The sequence below is a fragment of the Pezoporus flaviventris genome, unplaced genomic scaffold, assembly GCF_033815535.1.
Source record: "Pezoporus flaviventris isolate CSIRO_AGI_PZ_B2104156 unplaced genomic scaffold, CSIRO_AGI_Pfla_v1 ptg000041l, whole genome shotgun sequence".
In the NCBI taxonomy this organism is placed as follows: domain Eukaryota; kingdom Metazoa; phylum Chordata; class Aves; order Psittaciformes; family Psittacidae; genus Pezoporus; species Pezoporus flaviventris.
This window is the reverse complement of record NW_026892589.1, coordinates 15,077,676-15,105,400: the sequence shown is the minus strand read 5'-3', so window position 1 is coordinate 15,105,400 and position 27,725 is coordinate 15,077,676. Positions and strand designations below refer to the sequence as shown.

General features: G+C 44.9%; 4 protein-coding genes across 10 annotated transcripts in view; 2 read left to right on the top strand and 2 right to left on the bottom strand.

Annotated features, from left to right (window-relative positions):
- Positions 1-3,092: 3,092 nt before the first annotated feature.
- XBP1 (X-box binding protein 1) lies at positions 3,093-5,482 on the top strand. Its single transcript, XM_061466556.1, has 5 exons — positions 3,093-3,314; positions 3,384-3,480; positions 3,554-3,682; positions 4,230-4,393; positions 5,145-5,482. Exons 1-5 carry the CDS (start codon positions 3,118-3,120, stop codon positions 5,332-5,334), a joined length of 777 nt encoding a protein of 258 aa, XP_061322540.1. The 5' UTR covers positions 3,093-3,117; the 3' UTR covers positions 5,335-5,482.
- Positions 5,483-9,778: 4,296 nt separating this feature from the next.
- Positions 9,779-27,725, bottom strand: part of CCDC117 (coiled-coil domain containing 117) — a 281,107-nt gene continuing 263,160 nt past the window's right edge. Inside the window, exons 2-6 of one of the 3 annotated variants that reach the window (XM_061466554.1) lie at positions 13,556-13,881; positions 12,824-12,874; positions 12,221-12,454; positions 10,663-10,800; positions 9,779-10,136 (exon numbers count right to left, since the gene is read on the bottom strand). In XM_061466554.1, the coding sequence (XP_061322538.1) occupies positions 9,884-10,136; positions 10,663-10,800; positions 12,221-12,454; positions 12,824-12,874; positions 13,556-13,878 (999 nt within the window). In that variant the 5' untranslated portion in view covers positions 13,879-13,881 and the 3' untranslated portion in view covers positions 9,779-9,883. Of the gene's footprint in view, positions 10,137-10,662; positions 10,801-12,220; positions 12,455-12,823; positions 12,875-13,555; positions 14,192-27,725 lie in introns of those variants that run through there. The other 2 variants (XM_061466553.1, XM_061466555.1) reach the window with 2 other exon arrangements.
- Positions 14,696-25,016, top strand: LOC133276066 (solute carrier family 2, facilitated glucose transporter member 11-like). 4 transcript variants are annotated; one of them, XM_061466549.1, is made up of 12 exons: positions 14,696-14,937; positions 15,861-15,959; positions 16,961-17,121; positions 17,620-17,744; positions 18,002-18,131; positions 18,604-18,752; positions 19,756-19,943; positions 20,449-20,559; positions 20,673-20,774; positions 21,873-21,948; positions 22,338-22,465; positions 24,517-25,016. In XM_061466549.1, the coding sequence occupies exons 1-12, from the start codon at positions 14,893-14,895 to the stop codon at positions 24,523-24,525; spliced, it is 1,323 nt and encodes a 440-aa protein (XP_061322533.1). In that variant the 5' UTR covers positions 14,696-14,892; the 3' UTR covers positions 24,526-25,016. The 4 variants fall into 4 exon arrangements, with proteins under 4 accessions (XP_061322533.1, XP_061322530.1, XP_061322534.1 ...); XM_061466546.1 differs by lacking the exon at positions 24,517-25,016 and adding an exon at positions 23,337-23,543; XM_061466545.1 differs by having other exon boundaries at positions 14,697-14,937; positions 23,332-25,016.
- HSCB (HscB mitochondrial iron-sulfur cluster cochaperone) lies at positions 23,639-27,585 on the bottom strand. Of its 2 annotated transcripts, XM_061466551.1 has the most exons (6): positions 27,362-27,585; positions 27,195-27,291; positions 26,681-26,770; positions 26,000-26,144; positions 25,134-25,181; positions 23,639-24,521 (listed from the first exon to the last, which is right to left on the bottom strand). In XM_061466551.1, the coding sequence occupies exons 1-6, from the start codon at positions 27,583-27,585 to the stop codon at positions 24,430-24,432; spliced, it is 696 nt and encodes a 231-aa protein (XP_061322535.1). In that variant the 3' UTR covers positions 23,639-24,429. The 2 variants fall into 2 exon arrangements, with proteins under 2 accessions (XP_061322535.1, XP_061322536.1); XM_061466552.1 differs by lacking the exon at positions 25,134-25,181.

The window sequence follows — 27,725 nt, the reverse complement described above, 5'->3', positions numbered from 1 at the left end:
ACAGGACTTAGCCATAAAGATTATCAAAGTAAGAATCTCTAGCCATTGCCTGCGGCCCACTACATAGATCCATGTTGGAACTGAGGCAGACCTACTCACTATTCCTATAATTTGGGGTAGTAACAGGTACCAGTAATATATGCTGGTGGAACATGAGGACAAGGAACTGGAACACAAGGTACACATTTGCAAGGCACTTGCAGAAGAGTCAGTGTTTAAAGTTGGACTTACTGGGTCTTTTACACAGCTTTCTGGTTGTACTCTGGAAACAACTGTAGAGGCCCGTGAGGCAGAGTCTCAATAATAAATATAAATAGAAAAGGAATGATAGTTGAGAAAAAAAAAAAATCACTTTTCTGCATTACTTGCTCGTGGCAGTGCTAAGGGAAGGCAAAGCCAGTGTCAGTTCCCAGAGCACATGGATAGGCTGCAGTTCCATGCGGTAGGCAAAAGATACAGATTCTGCATAATTCCCATACTAAAGGAGTATCACCTCTTTGCTGAAGAAAAGGTATGTTATTGCTCCAACTAGGCTTGCCAGACTGATGAAACGTGCTATACCCTTTATTATCCCATTACCTGTAAATAATCCGCACCCTCTACAACAGCCCTTCCACTCAGAGCACAAGGAACAGCATGAACCCCATGTGTGCTCCCAAAAAGCCTCAACTGTTAAGACTAAAAGAAAGGGTTGCCAGTACCCCAGACAACTGAATAACATGGCTGAAGTGGAACTCTTCCCCTGCTCCAGCTGACAATGAGCTCAGCAACTAGGCTAGTAGAGTCTCACAGGCAGGCAATGGTTACTGCCCACCTTAAGACTAAGAGGACCAGACTTTTGAGAAGTGCACTCCTGAATCCCACTAATGAAATTTAAGAAAAAGTGAAATGAATACAAAGTTAATTACAAACACTGCACACTTGGAATGACCTCATTTTAGGCTGTAGAACAGTTCCCTTTCTCATTTAATCAGCTACTGATACAGGTCTGGGAATACTCCAGCTGTGGACATGAGCCTGAGGCCCTGGACTACTTTCCAAGTGTTTTCAGATGCACATTGGGCAAACAAGCTCTTTCTCAGACTAAGCTTTTTAGTTAACCTATCTTTTCTCTACACCCTCTTCTTTCAAGTTCTTTCCCTATTCTTGAAGACCTAGAGTATTGTCATGTGGATTACAGGCTTGGATTCAGTGACAAAACCTGGAATATGTAAACACTGGGTTTGGGGCTGGGAGGGAAGGGAAAGGTGAAAAATCAGAATTAAACTTTAAGGTTTTTAACCAAAGTTTTCTGAAAGGGTGTCTCAGTACAAGACCAGCTTTATCAAACTTTTCTTTGTTACTCTTTCACCCTGTGATTTTACCCATATATTTAATAAAAGACTTTATGTGTTCTAATGGCAGTAACACAGTATTTGTGAGCCTAAATGTATTCTCAGTAACTAGCATATATATCTCTGCACTTCTGAAGCTTATTCATGATCACAAATGTTGCAAAAAGAAAAAGATGCCTTTCCTCTGGTTCCATATGAAATTAAATAGGAAAATTAAATCACATATAGACAGGAAGTTTGGATTTGTCTTCAGCTATAATGCTAGGAAGTCTGGGTATCTATATGATATATCACATCATGGCTAGTCTCACCAGTATAGCTATAAGTATCAGAAAACAGCACAAGCAGGGGCATGTTTGCTATAAAGAAGGGCAGCATACTTGAAATGAATGTCTGAAACCAGAGAAAGACATTAATACTAGACCTGCATTTTGTTAAAAAAACAGTGGTGTTTTTAATTGGGAATTAGAACTGCAGAAAAAAAACACGAGTCCAAAGCCAGAAGAGATGTACAAAGGAGCAGCAGGTAAGTTTTCAGTGATGGGAATCTGAGGGGCTTACCAATTCAAGAACAACGTTTTTGCACTCAGCCTAAAAGGCTTATTGAACACTAGCTGTATTATTCACAAAGGTGTCAAAGTAGAAAGGTGAACTCTCAGTCTGAACTAAATGTCATGCTGCAGCGAGTAAGGGAAGAACAAACACCAACTCACAAAAGCAACTTGTTCTCTGTATCGTGAAGGCCTGGCAGAAATCCAGTGCTGGAGCAATGCCAAACCAGCTCACCAGTGCCTTTGAACTTTTAAGGTTCATGTTTTTCCTGTAGTTACAGGACTTGACTACAGCTATGATCTGAACGAATTTAAATGCAGCGTACAGATGAGTTCCTGAAATAAACGTAAACGGCCGAAGTTCCAACATTTCGCAGCCACCCGGCGTCATGGACAACCGCCATGAGCAAAGCATGGAAAGCTTCGGGCACCAAGCTGCGGTCGGCATTTCGGACAGCCCAGTGCCCCAGGTGGCTGCGTGTGTTTGTGTACGGCTGTGCCCCGCAGCCTGCACGCTGCCCAGCCGCGGCACTCCCGTGTGCAGTGCTTCCAGGCTTTCCACCTCCGCCCCCTCACCGGCCTGGGCACAGGCCTCCCGGCTCTGGCCCCTCCTCAGGCACCAGCGGTCGCTCCCGCCGCTCACCACAGCACGGCCGCCTCTGCGGTGGTGCACGGGCAATCCTCAGGGACTCGAGCGCGCTCTCCTGAGGCTTCTGCTCAACAACCGCCAACCTCCTCTCGGCTTTTTTGCTCTTTCAGCTTATTTTTCGCCCGTCCCCATGGCGTCTGTTACAGCTGTTCCCGGCACTCGTGTTCCCACAGAGCCCCGGTTTCAGCTCGTGACTGACCTGCCGGGTCCCTCCTCGAGACTCTCCTCACTGCACCGAGCCCCCTCCCCCCTCAGCCCCCCCAGTGCCACCGCATCGACAGCAGCGGCACCGAGAGGCCCGGATGGGCACAGCCGCGCCAAACAAACTCCCGGAAGCCCCCGTGCCCCCCCCCCCGGACCTTGCCACGTCTTTATCGACCGGCCCCAGCGCCTGATGCAATCCGCTTCCCCGCTTGCCCTCAGCGGCTGGCCCGTCACGAGCTAGGCAGGGAGCCCCGTCACGCCGTGCCTACCAATGAGAGAGAGCCACGATCGTAGAGAGCCGGGCGGGGCTGCGGGGCCGCAGAGCGCTGACGGCAGCGGCGCGGGGACGGCCGCAGTTTCTCGCTCCTCATCCCCAGCCATGGCTGCTCTGTCCGGCGCGGCAGCCCCCCGGCTGCTCCTCATTCCTGGCAAGCCGGCCGAGTCCCCCGCGGCCGGCCGGCATCTTTCTGTTGTCCTGCCAGCAGGAGCCACCGCTCCGGGTCTGGAGGCCCCGCCGCCGGCCCGCAAGCGTCAGCGGCTGACCCACTTGAGCCCGGAGGAGAAGGCATTGCGCAGGTGAGTGGGGCCGGTGGCGGGGGCTCGCCGCGGGGGCGCCGCCGCGCTGACGGCCGCCCTGCCCCGCAGGAAGCTGAAGAATCGCGTGGCGGCGCAGAGCGCTCGGGACAGGAAGAAGGCGCGGATGGCGGAGCTGGAGCAGCAGGTCGGGGAGCTGGAGCAGGAGGTAAGCGGCCTGGGGGGCGGGGGTGGGGGCTGCGATTCGCGCCGCCGCCTCACTGCTTCCCGGCTCTGCGCAGAACCAGAAGCTGTTGCTGGAAAACCGACTCCTGCGCGAGAAGACGTGTAGCCTGGCGCTGGAGAACCGGGAGCTGCGCTGCCGCCTGGGTTTGGATGCTCTAAAGGCAGAGGAGGAGGGAGAGTCCGAGGTGAGTCCCCGCCGCGCCCCTGGCTGGTCTCTTCCTCCCCCGCCTCGGGCAGGGCCGCGGAGAGCCGCTCCTCGAATTGCGCATGCGTGGCGGTGAGCGGGGATTCCCGGTGCCGAGAGCCCTCGGGCTGTTGCTGCCGTGCTGTGGAGGGGACGCTTCGTGTCCCACAAACCCTGCTGGCCTCCAAGGGGAGGCTTTCCCACGCCGAGCAGATACGCAGCCCTGCGGCGGTGGTGTGGGAGTCAGCGGTTGAATAGTTCCAAGTTTCATCGTTCTGTTCTGGTCTAGAAGTAGTCGCCGCTCCGTTCATGCGGGTCAGTCTCGAAAGAATGGTGTATAGTGGAGAGGCTCTGGCTCGCACTTAAGTGACTTTGCAGATATATGAAAGTCTGAGCCAACTTTGAAACTGGTCTTACCTTCAGGTTCCTACTGCCCAAAAATAAATGGGTAATCTAGTGGTAGAAGCCTTTGCGTGAGCTGCAGGAGTATGTGTGTACTGCCAGCCAGAGCATTTACAGTGACTGACTGGGCTTTTTTCCTGTCACAGGTTGTGAAGGAATCACAGGTGGATGAGATTAGATTGGTGACCGGGTCCGCTGAGTCCGCAGCACTCAGACTACGTGTTCCTCTGCAGCAGGTGCAGGCCCAGCAGTCACCATTTCTGATAATTTCCACATGGATTCTGGTGGCAGTGACTCTTCAGACTCGGAGGTGAGCATCTGCTCCTACCTGGAACACCCATGAAATTCAGAACCACTGTGGATTTAAAACTAGTATTGTAACTTCTTTGTCTGAAGTCAGTTGATGACTTTTCATTGTTTGTTTTCTAAATCTTGGAATGCCATAGAACAGCTATGTTAGGCTGTATCCAGTGAGTACAGGAGTTCATACAACTTTTAACGAGTCCAGTTTCCATTAAATGTGATAGGCCGTTGCCTGAAACAGTCTTTTAGCTCTTACAGCAAAAGTGTACAAATGCGAAAAGCATACTGCGGTTTTACTCTTGTTGAAAACAAACTTTATCATTTTGCTGATGTGTTGGCAAAGCTGCTTGAACTTAAAACCTGACCCTTATCAATGACTTCCAGATATGTAAGGGCAGGAGCAAGGCACAAACACCTCTCCCACCCCTCCTAGACCTGCAGCTTTAATCATGGGCAGGTCTGATCACACCAGGCTCTGGTACCTGCTCTTGAGGAGCAAGATCTTGATGAGTTTCTAATAGGCTGTGAATATAAAATACATGTAGAATTCTATGGGGATTGTCAGTGCCCTTACAAAAAAAAGCTAACAGACCAAGAACTTATGAAACAGAAGTAATTGCCTTCGCTGTTCTTATAGCAGTGTTCTGTTATTGTGTTAGCATGTTTTAACTTCCAGATGAAGGTTAATAGATGTAGCAACTGATGTTCTGCTGTAACAGTAGTGGACTCTCTTTCTAAAACAATATTTCATTCTGCAGTCTGATCTCCTATTGGGCTTTCTGGACAGTCTGGACCCAGAGATGTTTCTTAAATACGCTGATTCAGAGTCAACGTGCCTGGAAAAGCTGGAGGAAGAGATCTGTGGAGAAACAAGTTCCATACCAGCCCCCCCCTCTCCCTCTTTGGGGTCCCCATCAGCTAAGCTGGAGGCCATTAATGAACTCATAAGGTTTGATCATGTGTACACCAAGCCCCTGATACTGGAGATTCCTGTTAAAATGGGCAACCAAACCAATATGCTAGTGAAAATTGAGGAAGTCTCTCTCTCTCCATCTGAAGACAAAGTTATCCCCAGGGTGCCAGTATCTGTGAAGGAGGAACCAGTAGACAGCTTCATGCCTGAACTGGGTACCTCTCACCTGCTTTCCTCTCATCATAGTCTTGCAGCCTCAAGCTCTCTGTTGGATGCCTGTAGTGACTCTGGATATGAAGGATCCCTGTCACCCTTCAGTGACATGTCCTCTCCACTTGGCACTGACCATGCCTGGGAGGATAGCTTTGCTAATGAACTCTTTCCCCAACTGATCAGTGTCTAACCCAGTAGTGTTAACTCCCCTTGGATAAACAGGATAACAGAATAAGCCCCTTTGGGGTGGGGGTGGAAATCCAGTGCATTCAGGGAAGTGTTGCCAACTTCTACCTGTGCTAGTAAATGAAGTGATGGCCAATGCATTTCTGGTATCAAAAAACCCAGGGTGCCCTTTCCTACCCCCCCCCCCCCATCACTATTGGCTTATGAGGGAGGAAAGGTGGTTTCTCAAAACTTGCCAGTTCTATATGAACCTGAAAAAGCTTGTTTTCAATTTAAAGTAATTTTAACCCCCAAAACTGCAATGAGATAGTCAAAGTATAGACAGCTGTGTTGAAACTAGTCTGTGTATCTTACAGATTTACTATGTAAATACTTGTTTTACATTTGCTATGTAGAGTTGCTTTCTCCATTTAATATTTAACTGTTGGTGCAATTAAAGTGCAGTGCAGCTCACTGTTCCTTTTTTGCCTTGGATCTCAGTGGGGAGGAGAAAGTATGTGGGCCTTGCAGAATTTGAAACTTTAGCAGATTAGGTCTTGGTGCCTTGTCATTAAATCACCTTAATGCACCAATCCAGCAGCACTTCTGTAGTGTACAGAAGTGCTGCTGGCAGCTTCTGAGAGCATTTGATGTTGCAAACTGTTTGAGACAGATGGGTTTGTATAATGGCTGGAGCTGCTAGAGCAGAATCTGCAGCCTGAATAGGGAGTGCAGTTGGGCAGTAGCCTGATTATCTGAATGCAATTATTGTAATATCTTCCTGTTCACCAGTAAAGCCATTCAAAATGCTCAGTTTTGGTCAAGGTGGGTGCACTTCAAGTGGGGCCCAGTATTGCTGAAGCTGTGTGACGTACATGGGATGAAAAAAGGTGAAGATTGTGTTCCACACGAATTCCTGAAGCGTAAAATTAACTTTGCAGGAGCTAATTTCAAATAACACAAGAGGACTTTTTTGTTGTCCCCATCCATTTGTTCCAACATTACAGCATTAAACCAACTTGAACTGGAGGTGAAACTGGAACCACGAAGGAAGAACTGAAGTTTTATTCTGAAAGGGAGAGCTGTTGCAAGGGTTTGCTCAGCTGCTCCTGGCTTCAGTTGTCATGCTGTGCATTAGACTTTGCCAGAAAATAGCTTGAGGTGAGGGAGGAAAGAAAATGGGGGATGGGACAAGAGGGTACTGGTTACTAACCAAGGTGATAAGATTGCTTTTTATACAAATGAAAAACCTAGCTTGTAATAAAGCATTCTCTCTGAGCACTGAACAGCAGTAAAAATGACAGCACTGTAGTATAGCAGAACTGACATTAGAAAAGTTAAACTTTGGAGAGTCTAAATTGTTGCTTGAGGCAGATGTTCAGTGGATGAATGAAGTGTTACATATAAAATAAAATGTGAATTTGTTTTAATAGTCAAACATTAGTGGCATAACAGATTTAGAACAGTGCTTCCTTTCTGGCAGCTTCAGCTTTCTCCCACCCTGCTGCTATGCTCCTGCTGAACACTGACATGCTCTTGGAACTATGTAGTTAGATTACAAATCTTGGGCTGAAGAGTATTTTACCCTCCAGCTGAACGACTGCACATACGCTCTCAAGGTGTTCAGTTTTGTTAGGAATGAAACACAGGCATCTAAAAAATATTTTAGAAAATTTATTGCAAACTGACATACAAACGGTGATTTGGTCCCCTGAGAAGACAGACCACAATCATATCGTATTTCAAAATAAAGTTTTTCCTAATACTGCATTAATTTGCCATCCCGCTTGTAAACAGCATGAATAAAATCTTTTAAGGAAGCTAACAACAAATGAAACGGGTATGAACACAGAAGTCTGAAACCACCCCACAGCTGCTTCTCTCTTGCCCTCTCCAGAAGGTGGCTACAAGAAGAATCTCTGTCTTCCCCGCCTAATTCCTTCTTTATCTTACTGTTCTCTCCTATTGCAAGGGCGGAAATTAATTATGAAAATGATGTTTTATATCAAAGCGCACTGCTTGGACACAGGGTTTTTTCCCCCACATCTTGGTCTCTGTCAGTAGCTCACCACTGTATTAGTGTGTCAGATGGCTGAATAACAGGAATCAGTGGTGCTGTATTAGCATAAAAAAAAAATTAAGAGGAAATGCATCTGTGAAAGCCAACCTTTGGTACAAATGTAACAGGAAGAAAGTAAGCTTAAAAACCATCTACAAGAATTTACTCTGCAAATTTGATAATGCAATTTTTATTTTTGAGAGGAAACCCTGCATCTAGATTTTACTCATTTTGGCCTCCCAGTTTTCTACACTCCCTTGCAATTTTTAGTGTTGCTGAAATGGTTTTGAATTACTTATCTTTTCAGTTTATTTAGGATTCAGAGCTATCAGCTAAAACAGTTCCAACCTTGAACTTTCACTATAATCCTGCAAGCTTAGAAACATGTAAGTATTTGGAGGTACTACGTTTTCTGCCCACAGTGACAACAATCTTCTCCGAACTACGTTGTTTGACTTTATACTCGAACAGTGTAGCATGTCAAAGGCTGTAGATTTTAAGCACACTTAGCAGCTTAATAATACATGAGAAGTTTTACAGAGTACATGCAAGAGATTTATAAAATTGGACATAATAGCAAAATAAAGGTGCACATGTTTCCCAATTTAATAACAGTTTCAGAATAGTCAAATTATAAGTTGCTTAGCAGGGTAATACCTATTCAAGTGTTGAAATGTTTTGGGTGATGCTCTGAAATGTTTTAGTAAGAGACAGCAAATGTCACAAAACCTTTAACGAGAGCAGCAAGATAGACAAGGGTTTAACAAATAGGGGTATCTTCTGAACAAAGCTTCTGGCGTCAGCTGTGTACTTGCTCTTTTATGTTAGCAAGATGTCAACAACAGAATGGGATGCTAAAACTGAACAGAAATTATTTCCCTGAAAGGAACTTCTTATAAAAAAGCCTCAATTCATGTATCTCTGAGAAAGCTCAAAGACTTCAGAACATAAGATTCTCTGCCTTGTTTTAAGCATTTTAAGCATAATGAAACTGTTGTGCATTGAGGAAAGGTACAAGCAACGACTCATCGAGGATTCCTTTTCTTAACACCCTCAGCTGAGTACAAAATTCTTTTGGCATACATATGTATAAACTATGTGACGTTATGCTAATGGCACATGCTCTGGCTTAAAATTTAAATACAGATTCCCACAGAAGACAAGCATCTTCACTACCAGTGCCAGCAGTCTCAGGTCCTCAAGTCTGGGACTTTGTTACAGATGATAACCAGCATTTGACCCTGTTTATGCCAGAAAGCGGCTCTGTTACCTGATTTGCTTACCGTGTTTATAAAAATTAAAGGATACCATTTATTTCATCAAAAGTTACACTGCCTTTAGCTGACTTTCCTATTCGATGCATACAAAGAATCACAGCACAGTGTAAGTGAATCAGTTGGCTGAGAACCACTTTTTTCCAGACTTTACATTGTTTGGGGAGGGTTGCAGCAAAAACCCACAAGCACAGTTTAGGAGCTAATGAGCCAAAGATGATGACTCAAGTTAGTAGATATCTTGCAAGCTAGTAGCTGGTTTACTTTCCACAAAGCAAGAGGTTTATGCTCAGCTATAACATTCCTTCCCTATCACACTGCAGAATGTGCAATTTCTACATGAGTTTGCATCAAGTACAAACCAGCCAGAGATGAAATAGTGTGAAAAGCTGTATTACCACAGGGATTGCTCTTCTGTCTGTGTCTAAAGTCAAAAGTATTTCTTCCTTTCCATATCTTTTTGTAGTTCAAATTAAACTAACTGACCAAGCATAGTATGTGCACCAAAGTCTTAATGGCTCAGTACGTGAAAGATGTGGCTTAAGCCACAGTTACATTCAATATTTGGATTTTATACTTTTACCAAGAACAATCAAGGGGATATTCCACCATTAAGCAAGATGGAAAGCTACTTCCTTGTTACAAAGGCCTCTGGATTACCCCCTCAGTAAAAAAAAGAATATTTAACATGCCAGAGTACAGAAATCTTGGGGAGTTTTTTCAGTTACTTTGTGATTGGCCAATCCATTTATAATTGTTAGTAAGAAAAAAAAAATTCAGATTCACACATCAAACCAGAAAGAAAGAGGGAATTAAATAAAAAAGGAACAAAACCCATCTGAAGCTCACCATTCTCACTCTTCAGTCTGGTATCTACAACTCCATTTCTTCTTCTGCACACCCAGAGATTCCCAAAGTAGCATATGGATCCGGAGACATGGCAGTCTGTTGTGATTCAGGGAATGTTTCAGTTTGTGGGTCAAAAGCAGCTCTTGGTGTTGACTGCTTAGCTTGACACCCTTCTACACGCTGCTGCTTGAAGTTCTTAACAGAAACAGACTTCAGTTTATCTGAGAGAAATTCAGGAAGAGGTTTCCAAAGCACCAGCTCCATAGAAGGACGGCTCCTAGAAGGGATGGAGTCTCGGTTAAATACAAGTTCTCCAATCGCAACTATTAAATGCAGAAGACCAGTGAGTATCTTCATCCTTTGTGCTAGCCTGGAACTATATTCCAGAATCCAGAGACCTTTTATTTTCCCCTAATTAATTTCCTCTTCCTTAACCAGTTTCGTTACTTCTTGTTCTAAGCCTATATTTTCTTTTCCACCAAACTAAAGACCACTGTTGGTCACACTTCAGGACCACCTTCTTTTGGAAACTCACATACATGAAAATCAAGATACAATGGTTTATTCCACAAATTTCACTCTGTAGAAGTGAGGAGTACAAAACAGACAGCTTGATGACCACTACAGAGTTACGTTTACTTCTCTTGTACATCAGGACAGTTTTTCCTATTTTGAATAGTTTGTTACACAGTGTTGGCTGCATCATGCACTAATTAAGGTCATCTCCACAAACATGAGACTGGGTCTCTCTTTTCATTTGCATGTGTTAGCTACATAGCACCATGATTTCCTCCAGAACTTACATAGATTCTATTATTTTCTTTGTCAGGACTTCATCAAAATCCCTCTTCATCCCTTTTTTAAGGGTATCTGACAGGATAAGAGTGGGCAGATTGCTAACATTTCCATCAGCATGAACTTCCTCATCTTCATCAATTATCCTAGGAATGGAGGGGGAAGAGGGAGATAAATACTATTGAGCATTCTGTTAACAGGCACATCCACCGCAGACTACAGTTTCATGTCCGCACACTGCACTGTACCGTGTAGACATCCAACCTAGGCTGGGTACCAGAAGCAGCGGGGCCATGTTAACATGAGTTTCTCTTGGGCCAATATACCCTAAGAACAATTGTACGCATAGAAGCCACTTGAGCAGCTGTGCCACTTCTGGTACCTGAGCTAGCTTTGTTATCCCTGCATCATCCAGCAGTGTGCAATGCAAACAAACACTAAGAGAAAATACATAAATTCACTTCAGGGGAAACTGGGTCATTTGGTCGCATTACAGGAGCTAGCTAGTTCAGTTTTGCAGCAGCTTCACCTGCTCAATTCCCCATATCTTAACTGAAAAGGTGCTGAATGCAGTTCTTAACCTTTAACAATTTTGCACCAATTCCTCAGAGATTAAAATGGCACAAGAAGTATTTAGAACAAACTGGAGGTATCTCCTTTGGTTTTGGTAAACCTTTTAAAGAAAATTCAGCAGAGTAGCTGGGAAGGATGGGGAACAATCCTCTGAGAGGTCAAAGCAGACTGCATTACTGCAGCTATACCCAGATAATGAAGACATACATCACTACTCTGATTTACCTGTGAAAAAATGAAATGATCTAACAGTACCTTGTTTCCCTTCATGCATCAACTACGGAGTAATCATCTAAAAAAACAGCCTGGTTTATAACTTTCAAACGTTTGGCTTTCCTAACAACTGTCTTCAGTGGTCATTTTAGGTATTTCGGAATACTACCTCAACTGTCACCAACTGATAAATGCACATAACATTCCCAGAAATCTTTCAAAGACAAAAATGCATAGTACATTTATTAAATGACTGCAACAGACTGCCCACAGCCACCCCATTACCCCCATATCAAGCTATCTGCTATTTAACAGCAAGATGAACCTCAGTCTCATTGCCTATGTCCAGAGAGAGATCTTTGGTTCATGTTACTTTCTATGCTGACAAATTCATATCTGTCTTGAGCATTTAGAAGTATTAATCATAGAACAAGCTGCAACTGACTGAAAAAAGATTAACTCAAGTCTGACCAGATAACACTAGCTCAAATTTGAGCTCTAGAAACTCACAAAAGAGCATAAAGCCCCATTACGGTATACTGATGCTGCATGATTGTGAAAAGGTGGTTACTTATTCAGCATCTCTTGCTTTAGCACCCTCAATTTCAGATCATAGTACCAGCCCTACGACCCATTAGGACCACAGGCAGCCTAAAAAGCAAGTGCTTGAACAGAAGGTTATTACAGTGTTACTACACTGCTAAGTGCCAGATTTACCCCGTAATGCCCACAAAAAATGGAAAGCTCAGCAAAGCCAGTCTACTCAATCCCTGCATTTACCTGTCCTCAATTTCCTGAAGCTTCCTGCGAGCAACCTCGCATTGCTGTTCCCCCATTGTCTGATCCATTTCTTCACAGGGAATTTCTAACATGGCAGTTTCAGGACCGCTGCCATCATACTGACTTGCTACCTCCCCAGCTGCCTGCTGACCTGCACAGAGAATCCATTCTTCAGCGTTGGGATTCAAAGGGCAATTTTTGGCTCCTGTCAGTCTCTTCTTCCGCACAGGACAACTAGGAAACAAAGTAATTTTACAGCTGTCAAAAGAAAAACGTACCATTCTACAGGAAAAAATGTTAATAGAAAGCCATGTGCATATCAACAGATCTGACACACTATGGAAACAAACTCCACAAAGAACATGAATCCATGCTGCTCCTAAGAAAATGTGAATACCCATGCAAGAAAACCAGCACTACACAATTCATTAGGTGACTGAAAGGGATTCAGGCTCGTGTGCAACTTGGGGTAAGAATTCCAAACTGAAACAATGATAGAAGTTCCCTTCCTGTACACATTGTGGGTGAGATGTGCTCAAATCTTTATCGAAAATAAAAAGCAAATTAAGTATTTTCTGGCTACAAAAGACAAATTTAATTTACCCTTCAGTCTCTTCTTCTAGCTTATGCTTCTTTCCACAGCGAACAGAGCCACTGCAAAAGAAAAACAAATGGTTATTTAGATTCTATCTTCCAGTGACACTGAGATTTCAAACAATATTTCCCTCCCTTTAAAAATTTCACTTGCCGCTAAGAGCAACAGTCATAGTCTGCTACCACCTGTGAAGGGACAATAAATGACACTTTGTTCCCCAAAAAGTCAAAGGCAGCTGTAATTACTTCGTTTTCCAAGCAGAATTCCATGCTAATTTCTCCTCCTTTACATTATTTGCTTTTTTTCCACAAGGGGACAAGTCCAATTTCTGAAAAAATGCTTCAACAAGCAACAAGTGATCCAGCTTCAGTCTCTTAATACCTGGTCTCCCAGTAACATACTCAAATTAATGATGACCAAACAACAGTTTATGGAACAGCTTTTTGTGCTTGCATATGAGAAAGAGCAAGTTAAAGTAAAACGTGCATGAACTTAAGATCATGCCAAGATGTCAGTAAACCTCATCGCATTTCTTTCCACTTAGGAAGCTCCTCACTTCCCTCACTTACAAACCTGAAGGCCGTTAAGACGCGTGCAACACAATTCTAACATCGTACAAGTGAAACGCTACGACAAGAAAACACATTATAGCTTGTCTCGAGAAGAAAACCCGTTTCACGCTGCCCCGCAGCCGAGAAACACGTTCATCCCCTCGCCGCGGCCGCTGGCTCCGCACTTACTGTCCGAGGCCCTGCTGCGGGTGCGCGGCGCTCGTGAAGGAGCCCACCGGGGCCACCGGCGAGCCCTCGTTGTAACTGCCCAGCGCGGCGAGCGAGGCCACGTCGAAGCCGCTTGTGAGGTACAGGCCGGAGGAATGGCCGCCATCGGTACCGTCGCTTCCGTTCCCGGCCATCATCATCAGCATCGCGGGGGGCTGTAGGCGGTCGTGGCCGCCGACGGCGGGCTGCGGGCCGTGGCGGTCGGGGGCCGCGGCCGGCGCCTGCGGAAACTCCACGGCAGGGCCTGCGGGGACGCGCTGGCAGGACCTGCCCAGCGCTGCCATTTCCTGCTTGGGGAAAGAGAGGACATCAACGCCGCCCATCCGCACCAGCGGGGCGACCCTGCGGGGGGGACCGGCCCGGGCTTCGCCGCGCCCCGGCCCGAAGCCGCCCTCCCAATGCTGGCGCCGGCCGGGCCCGGCCCCGCCCGGGGCGCTCTCGCAGAGACCCGCGCTAACAAAGCCCCGCGGCCGCGAAGGTGAGCCGGGACGGCGGCACCTCGGTGCGCCCTGGACTCCACTGGGCCCGGCCCGGCGCGGCAGCACAGAACAACTGCCCACGGAGCGCTCACCGCTAGGCCGGAGCGGGCCGGGCCGGGCCGGGCCCGGGGGGGGACGACACCGCCAGAGCGCGAGTCCTTTCCAGGCCTTCCGCAACGCCTGCCGAAGACGGGCGCGGGGCACTATGGGAGCTGTAGTCCCGGCGGCGGCGCGCGGGGCACTATGGGAGTTGTAGTCCCGGCGGCGGCGCGCGGGGCACTATTGGAGCTGTAGTTCCGGCGCCCCCAAGGCGGCCTTAGGGCAGCAGCAGCCGCGCGGCGGGACGCCCCCGAGAGCGGCAAAGCACCGGCAGCCATGGGAGCGCGCGGGCGGGTGGAGGCGCTGTTGTCCCCTCCCCTCACCTCGGCGGGTGGCGGGCAGAGCCGCGGGCTGGGGCGGGCTGCTCCCGGGGACGTGAGGGCTCAGCTCCGAGAGCTGCCGCGGCGGGACGCAGAGGAGCGGAGCCGGAGGTCCATGGCTCCCCGCCAGGTGAGCGTTGCCGCTCTCGGTGGCTGCATGGCGCGGGGGGCAGCGGGCGGGTTTGTGCTCCGACGAGGGGGACCGCGCCTGTGAGAGCGTTTGCGGTGGCGGAACGCTGCCGTCCTGATGGGTCGAGAGACACTGAGAGCACCAAAGGCTAGAGGTGGAAGGCAGAAACGTGTTTTAATGGAGTAACAACTTAATGCCTTGGTACCTTTTATCCCTGAAGTGTAGTTTACTAAATTTTGCAAAGGAAATCGAATTCAGCCCATACTAAGAATGGAGTCCCAGCCCCTGCTGAGAGGGTGTAGTGCACGTAGCAAGGTAAGTACTGCTTTGGCCTCTGGGGCTCTGGGGATGGCTCCTGCAGGGAGTTTGTAGCTTTAACAGGGATGCGCACATGTGAAATTTTCTGGTTTCATCTCTACTTTTACGTTTAGATGAGCAGGCTCATGAAGTGCTGTTTTTTCCTTAGACTCCTGGCTGTGTTGTAAAGCGGCAGCTGTGAAAGCGTGTTGGCTGATTCTTACGGTTTACATTGGATGTAAATTGAATTTTGTGTGTGGCGTGTTTCTGAAATGGCGTGAAAGTCCGTGTAAGCCGTCAGGAGGAAAGTAGTTTACAGAGCATACATGGAAGCTCCAGTGTGACTCAAGATGCTGGTGTAATGAACAGACCGATTTGGGCAGGAGGAGGAGCAGAGCTATCATAACAGAACATAAGCTGTGTGATGTATGTTAATGGTTCTGGGGTGGTTTTGTTTGTTTTCTGTCTGTTATAGATTCCAGGTTGTACCTATGAGACACACAGATTATGTTGTCAGTATTTGGTTAACAGAAGGGTCTGAGCGTGCGGTGCACCACCTCTGCTTTTATTTTTTCTATTGTGCTTGCTGCAGCCCTTACTGTTAATGCATTGCTTGCTTGTCATTCAGAGAAGCACTTTTTATTCTCGAGGAAGCTGTACTATGCCATCAGCAGTGCAATGGTTGTATTGCTTATGATGAACCTGCATACTTGTAATTGTTGCATCTCTAAAAGATGTCAGTGATTATGGCCAAAGTCTGCATGATTTTTTTTCTCTTGCTGCAGGTGTTTGACAGTTTATGTAGTTTTCTGAATGAATGCTTTCACTGTTCAAAACTCAATTCATTATATGTTTCGCTGTGATTTTCTCATAGATGTTACACGCATGTGGGTTCAAGGCTCTATCGCTTTTCATTCCCATTACTCTCTTCTGTTTTCTAGCTCCCCAGCTGGACCTTGTTTCTGGCTGTTTGTGCTGTTGGAATTGGAGGAACCTTTCAGTATGGGTATAATGTTTCCATCATCAATGCCCCCACCCAGGTAAAACATGGTCTCTTGTTCCCAAGGTTGTTCTGCAGTAACGGAGGTGTCCTGTCTAACCGGCTGAGAGGCCACATGCACTTCTACTGTGATCACAATGGCACCAAAGCAGGCTTCCTCTCCTATGAAGGATTCTTGTTGCTTTTCAAAGTGGTTTCATGTGAATTTGTAGCTCCCATCAGAGGTGTTGTGTGTCAGATAAAAGTGACAAATAGGCCACATAAAAACCTCTGTTAAAGTCTGTTTTAGAAGGATTAACTGACCAAATAAGGAGCATCTTCCAGTTACACTTTTGACTAAAATAGCCCAGAACATTAAGAACAGAGTATAACATTTTCAGTTGGAACAGACCTACAACTCAGTCTAGCTGCCTGACCGGAAGTTAAAGCCTGTTACTAAGGGCATTGTCCAAATGCCTCTTAAATGCTGAGGTTTGGGGCATTGACCCCTTCTCCAGGAAGCCTGTTCCAGTGTCTGACCAGACCACGTTTCTGTAAAATGTCACCACCGTTTCCCCTGATGCAGCCTTGAACCGTTCCCATGTGTCCTGTCAGTGGATAACAGGGAGAAAAGATAGTTACAGTAAAAGGCAGCTTACTGAGAAAGATCTTAGAGAGTCAAGAACTTTAATGTGTAGTGTCCAAGTATCTTGTAGATATTTTCACCTACTTGTTACATTTGTGTCCCTTGCGCTGGCCTTGAGGATTCTGCATATTTTGTGGGTGACTCCAGAGGATCTGAGCAGATGGTATGTTGAAAGTGATGGCTATCATCTGCTGTTAGCTCATTTATTTTCTTTTGAAACTGTGAAAATTGAATTTGCTACAGTATCATATGCTTGTTACAAAGGTTAAAATAAGCCGTTTGTGAAAGAACATGTAATATGCTGGAAAGGAGGGGGAGGCCAGGCAGTTTTTTCTTCTGTTAAGTCTTTGTTTGCTGGCTAAAACCGGAGCCTCTGATTACACATAATGCTCCACATTCATCATTCTTTTCTGCAGCATATACACAGGTTCTTAAATGAAACCTGGACTAATCGTTATCACAAGGCACTAAATCCAGATCTGCTGACTTTTCTTTGGTCTGTCATCGCTTCTGTATTTTCACTTGGGGGCCTGTGTGGAGCCCTTGTTGGAGGCAGCATGGCAATTTGGCTGGGCAGGTGAGTTCATCAGGTTCAGCATGTTTCCTTCTACTTTCTCACTGGAATAGAAAGTACATAAATGGAAAAAAGTGGGAGAAAATGTACCTTAGGTGACTAAAAATGGTTTTCACTTTGAAGCAGAGTTTTCTAGTAGAATTTTACAGTTTGCTCCAATGTGACTTTAAAAGGTGAGATTTGAGTTACAGCCTTCCAGTCTAGTCTTTCCATGACATTTATTGGAATCTAAGTAGGAGTATATGCACATGTTGCATGGCAGGAAACACAGGTCCCAAGTGAGCATTTGAAGCCTTCATGCCAGTAAAGGCATACTGTGTAATTTGTAACATTTCATGTGCATGCTTTATAGATACAGCATAAATGAGCAAAACCCCACTCCTTTCTTCAGTATAAACTCCATTTTTTTTCTGTATTACCAGAAAGGAGATGTTTAAAGAGCATGTTATTGCAGATTTCCTTATTTTTTATTTTTTTCCTATTTTTTTTTGTCCTATTTAGGAAAGGAGCTCTTTTGATGAATAATATTATAGCAATACTGGCCTCCATTTTAATGGGGATCAGTTTTCCTACAGGATTGTTTGAGTTGCTGATTGTTGGAAGGTTTTTGATTGGCATAAATTCAGGTGAATTCTCTCCTATTCCTACTTTCAGTAAACTATGGTGAATGCTAAATTATTGTTACTGCTTTTTCTTTAGGTGTTATGATACGTGTTTGTGTGCTACTTTGTAGATACGATGACAAAAATGTTATGTAGTCTAACTTGGAATCTGAAGGCAGCTAAAGTAACAGGAAACTGACTAAGTCTGATTTCGTACATGTTTTGGTTCAGTGACAAAGCAAAATCTATTAATAGAAAAATGTTCTTCCATTTACTTGCAGGTGTTGGGATCTGTGTGCAGCCTCTGTATCTTGGGGAAGTTGCCCCAAAACATCTCAGAGGTGGCATGGCCATGGGGAGTTCCATCTTTCTGACTGGGGGGATTCTGATTGGACAAATAATTGGTTTGAGGTTAGAAATGCATTTTGTTTTCCTGACTTGTGCTACTTGCATGTAAAGAATTCCAGTTCCCTGCAGCTCCCTGCAAAATATTCATTGTGGCCATTGCAGCATTAGTGAATCAACTTCACGCTTTACAACGTCTACCTATAAGAAGAAAACCGTCCTTTTGTCACCTTATTCCCACAGCTGCACACCATCTCTGCTGTCTCCCCAGGGAGGTATCCTCAGTTTAGAACAGCATCAGTAAAACAGTTACATTTACACTTTTCTGAGTTCCTTTCTGTCCTAAATTATTGTGTAATTCTCCAAAGCAAGTGATGCTGCTGACCTGAAGGTGATGTCCGTATGCTTTTGCTTTCCTGCGCTGCTAGAAAACAGTTTTGGAGAACCTGAAAATAATGCTTAAGTCCAACACAGCAATAAGCTAATTAATTGTAGGGTTTTCCCTCTTCCGTCCCTTCTTTTTCCCTGTCTCTCCCAGGGAATTATTAGGTGAAGAAATGTATTGGCCTCTGTTGCTATCCAGCAGCTGTTTACCAGCATTTGCCCAACTTCTATTCCTGCCATGGTTTCCTGAAAGCCCCAGATATCTTCTTATCGACAGGGGTGATGAGCTGAGCTGTGTCAAAGGTAATTTTCAGTGTTTATACTTTCTTTGTGTCTTCAGAAGGGTACAGGGAGTATCTTGGGTTCCAGATTCTCCTTTTGTCTGTATCAACACAGCATATTTTTATTGCCTAGTGCTTTTTGGCCCATGTTTTTCCTTCAGTGAGCTTATATGAAAATAGGGATTGTGGAACTCAGGAGTCTGTAATTGATTGTGAACACTTCTCTTCATACTACGAGAAGAAAATAAACATCACAAGAATGGTTTTGTTTTTTTTTTTCACACGAGAATGCAGAAGGCACTGAGGCTATTCGGGTCCTCACATGCCATGGAGAGTGTTTTGCTTGCCAGGGAGACCAGGTGGAATAGTGCTCCATACAGTAAAGTATTAGTCCCTATAAGTAAACAGGTCCAATTAATTCAGTTTAAGGTCTGTTAAAAAAATATGAAAAGGTTGTCTCTAAAATAATAAGTAGTTAATAAAATTGAGAGGACAGAAAAAAGAGATTCCAGTGTACAAATTTGGACATTAAAATACACATTTTCAGAAATGTGTTCAGCGTTTCTACTTCTGCTGGTATGGTAATACTGATACAGTTCACAGTGACATAAAATGACACTTGTGATCCCTGTGTCTTCCATTTAAAATGGTAACTAAATGAGAGACTGTAACAAAGAAAGTTTTACCTTCTTAGCATTGATAGGGTTGTATTCGGTTCAGTTTTCATTTTATGCATAAATAAAGGAAAAATATTTCTCTTGCTTTTCTTCTGTTCTTTTGATGTGCTGTTGATGAACATACGAATTTTTACCTGTCTGGAAAAGGTACTAGTAGATAGACCAGTGTGTCTTGTGGCAAGATCTTCAACATAGGAAGCAACAGCAGTCCACCACAGCAAAAAATGTTGGAAACCAGCAAGCAAAAGCCAAGTCAAAAAGCAATGTTTCCATATCCCAGCAGATGCTGGGTCGTGGTGGAAGGAGGTATTTTCCAGAAGCTGTGTGAGTGTTTTCTTCTTTGTTCAGCTTTGAAGCGATTTCATGGTTCTTCAGAGTATGGAAGGGAGATGGAAGACATACAGCAGGAAAGCTTTGCCTTGGATGGGGAGAAGGCCAAGAAGCCCTGGCAGTTATTCACTGACCGTGCTGTAAGATGGCAGCTTATTACTGTTATTGTGATGAATATGGGCCAGCAGCTCAGTGGGATAAATGCTGTAAGTTTTCATACCTACAAACGGCTTTAATAATGATTTCATTTCCATGTGGTTTTCAACCTTTTATTAAAACAAAAGATCCACATAGAGAAGCCCAGAAAATGGGATAAGCGGGAAAGAATATTTTAGTTGTACTTCTGTGTTTTTCTCTTTTTTTCTCATTTCTGTGTTTCTGGTATGTAAATTCTTTAAAGAGTGACTTAATACTTGCACATTCTTCTGAGAAAGTAGATGAAGGTGGATCAGCTCACCTGCTGTGTTTGGTTTCAGAATGTAAAGTGCTATGTTCAGTAGTTTGGATAATTAAATTTGCTTGTATCGTAGCAATGTATTTACCTAGATGTGAATTAAACAGATTCTTGTTGCTGTTTATGCTGCTTATTCTTATTTAACTCAATTTTTATTTAACTAAACTTATGAGTTTAGTATGAACTTGACTTTGTTTCCAGTGGATGATTTAACTTCCAGGAAAGCCCCATTAGTATTTACTTTTTTCCTGTTGTAGATTTATTTCTATGCAACTTACATTTTTGAACAAGCTGGGATCTCAGCAGAACAAATCCCATATGTGACGCTTGGCACTGGAGCTTGTGAATGCCTCACAGCCCTCACATGTGTAAGTAGCAATTTATCCTACCTCCTAATGTCAAGAGTACAGATGCCTCTTGAACAGGAACACTGGTAAATATGAGATCAACATGGTAATGGAAAATGATGTCTTGTCCACAGGGTTTACTGATTGACTACGTGGGAAGAAGGTATCTCATCATTGGGGGTTACCTCCTTATGACCCTTTGGAGCATTGTTTTAACGCTCTCCCTGACTTACCAGGTATGAAGCAGGACTCATTAATGTTACATGATATGACTGTAGTGAGTGAAAATCTGTGACACTCAAAAGAAGCTGGAGGAAAGGTTTAAACAGCAGCATAAAAAGTGACAGCACTTGAAAGATTTGATCAGCTGCAGAATGCAGTTGTATTTCCTTAAAATAAGAGATTTAGTCATGTATTTGTCTTAAAGCTGCAGCTGTGTTTAATGCTGACAAAACTAAGTGATGACAAAATGGCATTTATTTTAGCAGTTAAAGTCATTTTAGGATGAAATCCTCATAGTGATGATACTAAACATTGGTGTTCAGTCATTGAACTGTAAAGTGAACAAACAATATTGTCAGGATGCTGAAATTCAAAAGACACTTAAGTTCAAAGTGTAATTTCACAAAAGCTATCGGAAACTCACTGGAGAGATTCACTTCAAATTATGCTCTACGCTTATCACACAAAGATGACATCCTGCCCCGCTTTTTACCTGCATGGTTGGAGTGAGGCAAGCTGCTAGGCTAGGCAGCAGGTTGAATGAGTCAGCCTGGGCAGAGGCCTTGGTTTAATTGTTCTGATTGTAACTTCTGTAAATGTCTCTGTTTGCTTTTGAATAATGGGATTTCAAGCTTTAAGTTTGGTCTTTCTAATGCACCTGGTTTTGTATGTATAGAGCAATGCTAATGTTTCTTTACTGTGCTATTGAAATTTATGTATAGATAAATAATGATACAGGAAGAATCTGTTCATGCTGTGAAAGCAGTTGGTGGCAGCTAACTCATGCATCAGTATAAAATACCAAAATAAACTGACAAAATGCTAACAACGTGTAATTGCTGCGTTCAGTGTTCATGTTGATTTGTAGCCTCAGAGGACTAATTCCAAATCTCAGCAGAAGTACTAGACTGCATTTAGTACAAATTACTAAATGAACAATATTTAATTTCTCTGAAGCAATACTGTTAAATAAGTCAGCTGTAAACAACCATGAATGACTGTTTTGTTTGTCTTAGAGGCAATAAAATCACAAAAGAAAATGTAACTGTTAAGCCAGACTTTAAAACCGGATTCTCAAAATCTGAACTAAACCTTCTTCTCTTCTGCTGCAGGAACTGTACCCATGGGTGCCTTATGTGAGCATGACATCGATCTTTGCCTTCATCTTGAGCTTCGGGTTGGGGCCAGGTAGGACCCAGTAATTAATGCATGTTCTGAAGTGGTGAGGGGGATGGCAGCAGCTGTGCTCTCTAAGCCAGGCACTGATGTTTCTGTAAGGCTGCTGTGCTCTGGCAAAGGAACACAATGAGCCCGTGTGCTGGTGCATTTTGCCTCCATAGCCTCAGAGTGTGGCTCAGCTATGCGTTAGGAGTCTCTGTTCTGCCTCGAGTTCAGTCCAGTCAGACACGAAGCAAGCAGCAGCATATTTGGTTTTCCCTACCTCCCTGAGCAGTGCTGCAATGGGACTGCTCCTCAGGAGGACACTTAGTGGATGGGCAGAGGATTCAAAAATGTGCCAATATGAATATATATACAATTAGGTCAACAGCCTCTTGTTTCTGAAACTCACTCCCCAGGTGGCATAACAAATACCCTGATAGCTGAACTGTTCATACAGTCATCACGTCCTGCTGCTTACATGATAGGAGGGACCATCAGCTGGGTTAGTTTCTTTACCATTGGGATGCTCTTCCCCTTCATAGTGGTAAGTGTGTGCAACATGTTTTCCCGATTGCCTCGCCTCTTGTTTATTCTTCTCTTGGACTCCATCACAGTGTTATTTCCTGATGCAGTAGCACTTAAACATAGGGTGCTCACTACACCTCAACCAAGTATAACTAGAGTCAATCCCTCTTAAAGGATTTACTATTTTTCAGAAAAAAATAGTAAACCATGATAAATGAAAATGGAAAGTAATGCCTGAGTTTCAGAGCAAAAAAAATGGACCACAGAAGGCATCAAAACTAGAAAAATGTCATCAGATGCAAAGATCCAGATAACACATCTCTTAATGGGGCCTTGTGCTTCTGTGGCAAAGTGAAGTAGAAGTAGTGACTGGGGCTTGCAGTTCACAGCTCTTGAGCGCTCCCAGAGCGCTGTACGGAGGGTTTTGTGATCAGGATTACTAGGAAACAGCAGAGGCTTTCATCCCCAGCTTTGTGTTCCCAGTTGAGAGTAAAACATGCAGGAGCAGCAGGTGACAGGGCAGCCTGACCCCGCAGTCCTTTCTTCTCAGTTGAACTCTTCTCAGCAAGATAGTTGTTTTTTTTAATGAACAGCATTGGCAAATACGAACATTCAGAAAAATCAGATAATCTTAACACTGTGGATTGTTCCGTTGGGTTTAAATGGTCTTCTTTTTTGTACTACCAAGTGTGTTGCTCAGGGCTTGGTAGTCTTCTATCTAAAAAAAAAAACAGTGTAAAAGGTTACATATAAGGTAAGGATATGTTAAATGGCTTTTTATTAAAACTATCTGAGCAGCGGCATTAGGTGTGAAACAAAAAGCTTTTTATTTTCCAAACACCACTGTTGGACTTGAAATATGTTACACTCAAATTTCTTTTTCAGAACAGACTGAAGCAGTATTGCTTCCTGGTTTTCTTACTGGAGTGCTCCTCCGTGGCTGCTTTCCTCTTCTTTGTAATTCCTGAGACAAAAAACAAATCTTTTCTGGCAATCAAAAAGGAATTTCACAAGCTTAATTTTGGAAGAAATAAAAAGGAAATGGAGCTTTCTGAAAGAAGACAGCTCTATGATGGGTTTTAAAAACCTTCTGTGGGATTTCATTGCTGCAGAACTTCCATGAGGATTATGAATAGCATCTTCTAAATTAGCTGTGCAATGCCATGAACAAGCAGTTTATTCAAGCCTCCTGTGTATTTAGAGGACATTTAATAAAAGGCAACTTAAATAACTTCTTTGAAAGACTTAAGGACATTCCTAATCTAGTCCCACCACTGTATCTGTACAAAGACAGACCAGCACCTGTCTGAATTACTGCTTTAACGCGTTTTATTAGAAAGACTTCTTTCCTAAAAAAGTACAAATAAAAGAGATTCTGGGGTTTGAGTTTGGGTTTATTTTTTTGCCTTAACTAGCATCTTAACATTTTCAACTGAGCAGCAGGGTGAAGATTCTAGTTTTGAAGGTCAGTTCCTGGCACACTGAGATCACCATCACAAAAAGCACTAGGAAGCAGAGAGGACAGCAGCTAAATACTTTTCACCTCCACAGATCCTTCAAGATAGTTTAACAGAACAGAGCCAAGGAGGACACAGAGCTTGAAGGACCTGTTGAACGAGCTGTCTGCTTCATCTCCACCATTTTCTCCAGGGCTCTTTCTCAAATCACTCTTATTTTATCAGTCAAAATGTAAGAAATCCTAATTACATCCAGTGTTTGTGTGCTCTGTGATACTCTTGTCTGTGCCTGTGACTCCTGGTACACTGGTCCTACCTACTTTACCCATAACAGCTTTTCCTGGCTGTCAGCATTTCCCAGTTCCATCTGTTACTCAGTAAGTGCTGGATTTCTCTTACGCTTATCTCCCTTCTCTCAGAGTGAAAGATTTTAGTGAAAAGGTAGGAAGCAAACACTATTTTTCTCACTTGGTAACTGTATTAGCTGTTTAATTGAAAAATAGCATTAACAGTAAAGGAGGCAGCATCAAGAAGGGATCTTCTTGTTCTTTAGTTTATCCTTTAAGTTTGCAAAATACTTCATTTTGGCTAAAAGCTTCTTTGCTTCCTGAAGGTCATCTGAAATTAAAGGAAACAGGATTAGTTACAGAGGCTGAATTTTCATCCTCAAATCAATCTCAATATTTCAGTGACAGCACCTGCTGCAGCACTAAAAGCTGCAAGTTGCAGGGACTCATAATACACTACTAAACCAGGATGCCTACTGGTTTCATCCTGGATCACTTTGGAACACCTCAACTGAGGTGTTCAGCACCTGCTACTCCGCTGACAGCTTCTGTTGGCAGAGCAAGATCCCCCAAATGCAAGTCTGAAACCTCAGAACTGGTGCTAAATTTGGGTAAGTCTGACCCTCCAGCTCCTCTGGGAACCAAGCAACCAAACCAGTTTTTAGTACCTGCATTCCCATGGGAAGGGATTATCTGGGTACAGACTGAATTAACTGGAACTTTTGTACTGGATGGGGTTTTTTACAGCTAGTGCGAGGTCCTGAATTTCCTGCATCAGCTGAAAGGTCAGTTTTTAGTATTTATTCTAAATATCATACAAAGAACACTTGTGTTTGCAGTATTTCTGTTCCGTAGTTCAGGATATATTTGCCAGTAGGAATGTGGGGTTTAAGCATTTAGAACAGGTTTGTATGGCAGCCAAATGCTTCACAGGAACAGCTACCTCTTTCAAAAGCTGCAGCCACCTCTCTGGTCAGTTCTTCTTGTTTAACTGTAAAACAAATCATTTCATTCACTTTTTGTTACATACTTAATATACTGAATACCACTGCATTTTGACTGTCTGTGTTGGGAAACCTAGTTGATAGCCTCACACTCTTCTGGGAGCTGAGAGAGCTTTTCATCTTAACGCTGTGATTCATGTAATTACAATTACAGGCAGATAAGCTTCTTCGATTAAACAGGTTTACAGACAGCAACTGCAATGCAAATCAATGGTCACCAACTTCCCAGAGCTCTAAGTTACTTTTGGTGTTCACTCTGCTACAATTAATTTTATTCTATTCTACTTAGTTTTTATTTTTGTTTTTCTAATTGCTTTTGGCACACTACTGTTATTGCAAAGAATTAAACAGACCACTAAACTCCACGTTTTGGGCATCACCAACAATACAATTGAGGAAGTTGCTTGTATAAGGATAATAATCACTTAATATAATGGGTTTTAAGTTAAAGAAGGTGAAAGAAATATAATGTCAGTATAAATCAAATTATTTATTGTGGTCAGTCAAGCATTTTATTAAACTTCATTTTGAGTGGTTTGTTCTTTTACAAGTCAGTTGCTATCCCTCTTTTGCCACCAGAACAGGTACTGCTGGGCAGACTTTCTCCAGACAGAGCTGTTCTTTAAATTAAAAATGGCATAAACTGGTAAAGACAACTTTTTCTGGGGGAAGCTCTTGCAGTGAGTCAATTCAAGACTAAGACAAGTTAGAGATACTAAAATATGTTGATAAAGAGTCTTAGACTCTGATATTACACAAGATAGAGTATTTTAGAGCTATATAAACACCTCATATTATAACCTACCTTTAATCAAAGTGTCAATTTCTTCAAGGATACCGTCACTTTTAGACTCTGCTAATTTCTCATTAATTTCCATGATTTCCATGAGAAACACAGAGTCTGCATCACAGTCTGTCTCCTGTGCTGGCTCCATTCCATGCAGCTCCAGCTGTGAAACGATGGGGATTTGGAAATGCTCATTCTTACATCTATTTCAGTGTGAATTTTCTTGATTCTTTAGTCCCTGAACAGGGCTCACTCGGATTCATAGCTGATAAACTTGCATTTTATTCCAGGAAATATGCATGAGTTGGCTTAAAACCGACTCCAGAGGTAAACCATGCAAATCAGCTGTTGGCCAGAGGAAAAAAAAAAATCGCAGCAAAGGTGTTGAGGCCAGACCGGAATTTCCAAGGAATAGCTATAGCCAAACACAGTGTGAGATGCAGGAAACAAATTAGGATGACATGAGCAGCAAATGAGATGGCAACAGTCAGTGAAATGTTAAAGAAAATATTTGAAAAGCTTATTAAGTTTTAAGACAAGGTTGGTTTTGGTCTCCTGTCAATCTCTAGTAGCTCTCTGCTTCAGAGGAACACAAATCAGTGTGTTGACGATGGAGCCAATGTCTGATTCAGTGTATTACTGCCCCGGTCACTACGATCAGCTATAGGAGCAGTGACAAAATACACAGTGACACCTTACCAGATAGATGCCGCGGCTCAGAGGATTCAGGAGGGTTTGATAGGCCTTGTTAATCAAGGACGAGTGTTGCTCAGAGTAGTACTGCTCCTCCTGCACATGGATGATAAATAACAGTCACAAGTTAGTACCCAGCGGCAGATGCATCACACTGCTACCTGCAGGCAGCGCGCTCTCCAGCCACAAGCGTGCATAAAGCGGAAGGGTGGTTTCTGGCAGAGCTGGGGTGCGGGGAGCCAGCACCTGTGCACGTGTCCCCGCGCTCGGAAGCGCCAGCCCCGCATCGCCATTCTCCGCCGCGAGTCTGGGCCTGCAAGTCTGCTCTAAGCACCGGGAAACAAGAGCCGGGGAGTGCCCGCAGCCCCGGCCCTCCGCCGCCACCCAGGACGGCGCAGCCGGACGCGGGAGGCGGCTTCTTCCCGCCCGGAGCCCCTCAAGCGCCGCACGCCCAACCCGGAGAACCGAGCGGGCCGCGCCGGCGGCAGACCGGCCGCCTCCCGCTCGTCTCTGCGCTCACCGGCGGCCTCTGGCCGAAGCGGTCGGGGTGAACGGCGCGCTGCAGGCTCCGGAACCGCCGCTGCAGCTGCTGCGCGTCGACGCGGAAGGAGCGGTCACTGCGGACGACAGGAGCCGGCGTGAGGCCCCGCGGCCGGCCGGGCCCGCGGCCGCCCCGCCCGCACTCACCAAGCCATCAGGCGGAAGAGGTCGGGCCGCGGGCCCGGCGGCTGCAGGGCGCGGCACCCGGGGCAGAAGAGCGGCGGCCCCTCGGCACCGGGGAGGGCGCTGCCGCAGCTCCAGCACCGCAGGGCCGGGGCCGGGCCGGTCCCGCCGCAGCGCGGCCGCGGGGCGGGCTGCGAGGCGCGCGGCAACCACGACCCAGCGCCAGCCCTGCGCAGCGCCGCCCGCATCCCCACGGCGGCTTCCGGCGAGTCCCGTGCCCGCCCGCCCGCCCCCGATTGGCTCGGCTCACGGTGGGGCGGGGCCGGGCGCGTGCGCGCGCAGCACCGCGGCAACCCGGAGCGGCGGCGGGACCGTCACTCGTGAGCTG

Coding starts and splice junctions, on each gene's coding strand:
- XBP1 (XM_061466556.1), top strand. CDS start 3,118: ATGGCTGCTCTGTCCGGCGCGGCAGCCCCCCGGCTGCTCCTCATTCCT. Junction 3,315..3,383: donor GAGGAGAAGGCATTGCGCAG/GTGAGTGGGGCC, acceptor CCTGCCCCGCAG/GAAGCTGAAGAATCGCGTGG. Junction 3,481..3,553: donor TCGGGGAGCTGGAGCAGGAG/GTAAGCGGCCTG, acceptor GGCTCTGCGCAG/AACCAGAAGCTGTTGCTGGA.
- HSCB (XM_061466551.1), bottom strand. CDS start 27,585: ATGCGGGCGGCGCTGCGCAGGGCTGGCGCTGGGTCGTGGTTGCCGCGC. Junction 26,145..26,680: donor TGAGCCGCGGCATCTATCTG/GTAAGGTGTCAC, acceptor ATCGTTTCACAG/CTGGAGCTGCATGGAATGGA. Junction 24,522..25,133: donor GGCTGCAGCTTTTGAAAGAG/GTAGCTGTTCCT, acceptor CTTTAATTTCAG/ATGACCTTCAGGAAGCAAAG.
- LOC133276066 (XM_061466545.1), top strand. CDS start 14,893: ATGGAGTCCCAGCCCCTGCTGAGAGGGTGTAGTGCACGTAGCAAG. Junction 15,960..16,960: donor TCATCAATGCCCCCACCCAG/GTAAAACATGGT, acceptor TCTTTTCTGCAG/CATATACACAGGTTCTTAAA. Junction 20,775..21,872: donor CGCTCTCCCTGACTTACCAG/GTATGAAGCAGG, acceptor CTTCTGCTGCAG/GAACTGTACCCATGGGTGCC.